The 5,323-nt window shown below is 35.0% G+C and overlaps 1 protein-coding gene across 1 annotated transcript; it reads right to left on the bottom strand.

The window, feature by feature from the left end:
* Window positions 1-832: 832 nt before the first annotated feature.
* On the bottom strand, window positions 833-3,864 carry LOC133691878 (LOB domain-containing protein 18-like). Its single transcript, XM_062112496.1, has 2 exons — window positions 3,298-3,864; window positions 833-1,336 (listed from the first exon to the last, which is right to left on the bottom strand). Exons 1-2 carry the CDS (start codon window positions 3,652-3,654, stop codon window positions 959-961), a joined length of 735 nt encoding a protein of 244 aa, XP_061968480.1. The 5' UTR covers window positions 3,655-3,864; the 3' UTR covers window positions 833-958.
* Window positions 3,865-5,323: the final 1,459 nt, after the last annotated feature.

The raw sequence follows: 5,323 nt of genomic DNA, 5'->3' as shown, positions 1-5,323 counted from the left end.
TAGTACTTTTAATTTAGTGTCCATACGGCACTGCCATGATAAAAGGATATATATTATCTTCGATAAATGCCATCTCTTTAACTTTTTCAACATGCCTATCTCTTGGAGTTCTCAACAGGAATAATTATAACAATTCACTAGTGTTTTATATTTTTAAATTGTTTTGATATATTAATATTAAAAATGATTTTTTAAAAGATAAAAATATATATTTATATAAAAATATTTTTATATGGTAGAAATTATATAGCCTGATTCCAAAGGATGCAGCTTGCCTGTGCACAGTGCACCATCACTTCACCATGTTAAGCTCGGTAGTGGTGATCGCGCAGATGGTATAAATATAATCACATTCCCACAATTACTCCAATGCTAGGATGGATGGTGTAATGTCATCTATGCCCTCTGCTCCCATGCAAACTAGTGCAATTCCTCCAAGTATAAATACCTTAACGCGACATCTGGTAAGAGAAGATCGAGAAAAAAACACACAGACCATCTTAAAAAAAGCGTTCTCCTTAATTACATTTATTTCTCTGTCTTTACTACTTTAATTCGTTCACTACATATATAATATTGTCGTCCTTCGTGACCCATGTATTTGTTTTCATTTTTATTAATTAAGCATCGAAGAATTCCCTTTATATATCATATAGTTTTGCAGTGAAATTCAGCTATCAATGACATTAAATATTTGATTGTATTAATTTTTCAAATAGCTTGGAACTCTACCTAATTAGATAGCAACTGCAAGTAGAATAAGAATTTTAAGACATTGTTTAATTTTTAATTCATACCTCCCAATCTAAAGAATTTCACTGCTAGAAGGAAGAACAAAAAGAAATATCGATCAATTATCAAACTACCAAATCATGCATGGCCAGCGAAATAGCAGGGAAATTAAACCCCCTGGTTCGCATCCCATTAGTAAAAGTACTTTGTTAATATAATGTCGGTCTCATTTAGAGATAGATGATGATGCTAATGCGTCACTACAGGGCACGGACCCTGGCGGTAGAGATCCTCGTCTATGGAGGAGCTCACGAGCCAATGCTTGTAGATCACCACCACTAGTTTCTGACGTGCCACTGCTGCCTCCAAACTGATGGGGGTCCAGCTGTCTTGGCTGCATGGACCATGAGGGTTGCACCATTGGATCAAAAAGAGATGATAAATCATACGCGGCGCCGGGGATAGAAGAGGCTGATGGGAGGTCAGCTATTGAGAATGGAGGCGGCGTCACTAGTGCTGGCGGTGGTGGAGGAGGTGGCGATGGAACCTCTATTGCTGCTAGATGGGCTTGTAAGTATGAGAGTTCTGCTTGTAAATTTACCACCTGTTAATCAAAGAATTGATTTGCCAAAAGAGAACAAGACTATCAATTTGTTAGCGCTTGATCTTTATCAATACTCCACGCTTTGGGAGGAAAATTACATATGTACATCTAGCTTTATAAATTGTTTTCGTTCCTGCACAATAATACACTGATATGAAGTTTCTAAGAATAATCAGAGTTGAATAATGGTATCATCTCCGCATAACAACTGTCCAGAAGCTCACAACATTTTGAAACCGTCATTATTGCAGTTAGTGTCCATAATTGAACACAGGTTTGAGTGTTTTCTACGTACCGAAAGTTATTGCAGGCAAGTTAAAACAAACTTCCAAGACATGGAAAGAAGACAGTTTATGTCAATCAAGTTATAATGACGTTATATATATATGGGGCTAAATTTCTTCTCCTTTTTTCTTTTTAAAAAAAGAAAAAATGTATAGAACTGCTTAAATTGATTAATTAATGACGACGACGACGACTTGAAAAGATAAACATTTGGCACAAGTTTGAAGCATCTTGTCTTTGTTTATGCTAGAAGGATGCTTGAAATACGTGCATTGCAACATGGTGCTGCGAGCAAAATAAAGATTTCTTTTGACAAAGGAAGAGAAGCATAGTGATTAAGAGCAGAATTCTTCGGCAATTGTTGAAACGCGAGAAGGAGTGGCTGGTTGTCGAAATTGTTTGATATATCCAGTTAATAATAATCACTTGTAAATTTTAAACACACATATATAAATATACTGTATAAGTGTATAGCATTGAAACAAAATAACTGCTCATGCATTTCAATCATTTGTCATGATATAATTAAGAGATCAAATTGATCTTCTTTGATAAAATTACAATATGACAAATCAAATAGCAATAGCGATGCTGCCCAACTAAATCCATCTGATCTTCATAAAATACACGTACGGCATAATTAAATCCATAAAGGAGTTGAGTATCAAAATATCGACAAACACATGAACGTAGAAAAGGGTGTCTCATTTCGTTCATATATTTAAACTAAGAGAGAAGGATCTTTATTCAAGTGGTGATTTATGAAACACAAGAAAGGAGAAAAATCGCAATGTGTTTCATGATTTCATGGAAGGAAAATAATATTTTAGTGCTTCAACTACTTTAAATCCCCCATGATTTGACAACAGCACCCCTATATGACCCAGCTTTGATTGAAAATCCAACTATTTGCGCTCGACTGCTTGCCCTGGCCCAGAAGGTTGCTTCCAAAAACAAGGAAAACCGACCATTTCCTTAATAACTGCAAAATCCACTATTTGAAAGGAAAAATGGCACGCACTCTAGACTATGCCATTATAGTAACCGCCTGTGGCTTGTGATTCGCCTATCAAAAATGCGTTCTAGTTTTCAGTAAAAAGCACAAAACTATCCCCTAGGCCGCGGAGCAGCAGCACAGAAAACAAAATTAAGAACCCAATACTTGCTTTCTCCCTAGCTACAAAGGAGAGCCGATAAAATCTGCCTTCTCACTGACTTGGAACAGTTGGACACTCGCCTTCCCATATAGGGTCACCGCTACCTTGCAAAGGGTTTTTGGATTAACTTGCATAGTTTGACAAAAACTAAAACCACCCCCATGGAATTAATTTCAATGAAGAAAACTAGGAAAAGTCAAAGCAGTACTATTAACTGTTTAAAACAGCTAATCTCATTGACAAAGGGGAGCTTCAGAAAAGGAATTTCAAGAATAGACTAGCATAAGCAAGCAAAGACAACAGGGGAAAAAAAAAAAACCAAACATGATAGGCTAGCTCTTTTTCGCACCCTGAATAATCCCCAACACATCATTTAAAAGTGTCGTGCAAATAGCGTAAGTGGTGTGTTTAATAGCCTCAACTAAGAAACAAAACAGAACAACAAATGTTATCTTGTCCTTCTGTTTCTTAAGTTCAGAAATGGATGACAATAAATAACTAAAAAGAAATATAATTTACCTGTTGTTGAAGAGCAAAGATGTGAGCAACACATCCATAAACTGGATCTCTTAAACGAGCTTGAGCCTCATAGCAAATTGTGACCACAGCATCAGGTCTTTTGTGGGCAGGTATGTGTAATAAAAGCTTTGACACATTACTCGCACCAAAAACCTTATGCACCGCTGCAAAATGTGCCGCACCTTGCTCCGAGTCAAAATAAGGTGCAAATATACAGCCTGGCACACACTTCCTCCTCAAGAATTTACAAGCACCACATGGCCCACCTCCACCACCACTACTTCCACCTGCACCTCCACCACCACTGCTCCCACCACCAACACCGCTATTTATAGGGTTTGTTGTTGTAGTACTCATTTCCTTTCTCTTTCTTTAAGAACAAAAGAAAGTAAATAAAACAGTTTGTCACATAATTACCCAGGGTTTGTATTTGAAGGAGGAGAAGAGAGATGGAGGGTATGTGTATGTGGTGGTGGTCTAGGGTTTGGTTTGGTTTGGTGGGTGGTGGTGTTGGTTTATGGGGTATTTGGGGTTAGAGTTTGTTGTTTTTTTTTTTTTAATGGTGGGATTTAAAACGCTAGTGAAGTCTTTAAAGCCACGCGATAAAGCAAACCTTTCCCTTCCAATTTAGCTGCTTGCGTGAAGCAAACATGCGATGAGCCAAGCTCTATAGTAATAAATATTTCTTTCTCAACTGCCCTTTTTTTGGTTTTTCTTTTCTTTTGTTTTTTTTTTTTTCTCTTCTCTTGCCTAGCTAGCAAGACTGATAATCATGTCAGCTCCTTCTCTTCTTCTCTCTAAAGGTTTCTTTCTTTTCTCTCCGATCAGTTGATAAAAAAGTGATGTATAACTTTGTATATACTTAACTTTGGTTCTTAGCTATATATGAAATAATCTGGCAAGCTTGCAATTTCCAAATATAAAGTAAAGAAAAGGAATAGAAGGTTTTTCAAGTCGAAACGTGTCAACGGGTCTGTGTCTAAATCTGCAACTGCGTGGTTTAAGCTGCGTAGACGGCAAAAGACGCCAACCATCTCTCTCTGTCGAAAATGACTCAATTTCCCTTTCACTTTCTATAAAATAAGCCAAAACAAATCCACTGGGTTTTTAGTAAGAGATGAATGCCCACAGGTTTAATTAATTCCATTTTTAAAATACTGCACTAATTACATAATATTAGTTACTTCTTTAATGAGCAATGAAAAATCTGAGAGGTAATATAATGCCTGCCTGGCTTTGAGTTAGAGAGGTGTTAAGCACAAGTAATGTGAAAAAAGTTGGGAAACTGGACTTTTCTCATGTTCTATAAATTGTTACAGTCAATTTATGAACTCTTAAATTTATGCTCGAAACGGAAAGGTTGATTCGCTTAAGTTATACAGTGCTTAACTTGGTAAACACACGAGCAATCAATTCTCTTAGTGTTCTTGTGCAGGTTGGCGTTAAGTGATTTATAATACGGCAAATCCTTAAAATTATAGTTGTCAATTTCGTTTTATTTTGATCTGATAGTATATTTGGTATCTTTTAATAAATTTCAACTCGTTTGAGATTTCAGATTACTTTAAATTTATTATCTAAATTTCAGCCAAGATATTACACTGTCAAAAAATTAATAAATACAAACAAAAATATTAAGATAATATTTTTATTGGTAAATTGCCGATAAATTTTACTGACGGATATATTCTCTTGATATTTATTAAAGGAATTACAGTGAAAATAAATAATTAAAACAAAACAAAAAATATTTTTACCAATAAAATTACCGACAGAATAATTTTCATTGATAATTATGACTTTATTATGATTTTTACCAACAAAATTTATGACTTTATTTTTTTTCATAGTAATCGGATACGTATTATTAGGATTTTATGACTTTTTTTCCTCTTGTTAATAAATTAGATGATGTTTTTGTTTACAATCAATTATTTGGATGTTGTCATTAATTTAAGCGAAAAAGATAAAATCAAGTCACCGTAAAAATAAAGTTGGAAAATAAATAACAATCATAATTTTATAA

The sequence above is a fragment of the Populus nigra genome, chromosome 4, assembly GCF_951802175.1.
Source record: "Populus nigra chromosome 4, ddPopNigr1.1, whole genome shotgun sequence".
Taxonomy (NCBI): Eukaryota; Viridiplantae; Streptophyta; class Magnoliopsida; order Malpighiales; family Salicaceae; genus Populus; species Populus nigra.
This window is presented reverse-complemented; position numbering and strand designations above follow the sequence as displayed.

Bases quoted from the DNA above. Each gene is read 5' to 3' on its own strand.
- LOC133691878 (XM_062112496.1), bottom strand. From the start codon at position 3,654: ATGAGTACTACAACAACAAACCCTATAAATAGCGGTGTTGGTGGTGGG. The intron at 1,337-3,297 runs GTAAATTATATT...TTTGATTAACAG, and splicing joins TCTTTGCTCTTCAACAACAG to GTGGTAAATTTACAAGCAGA.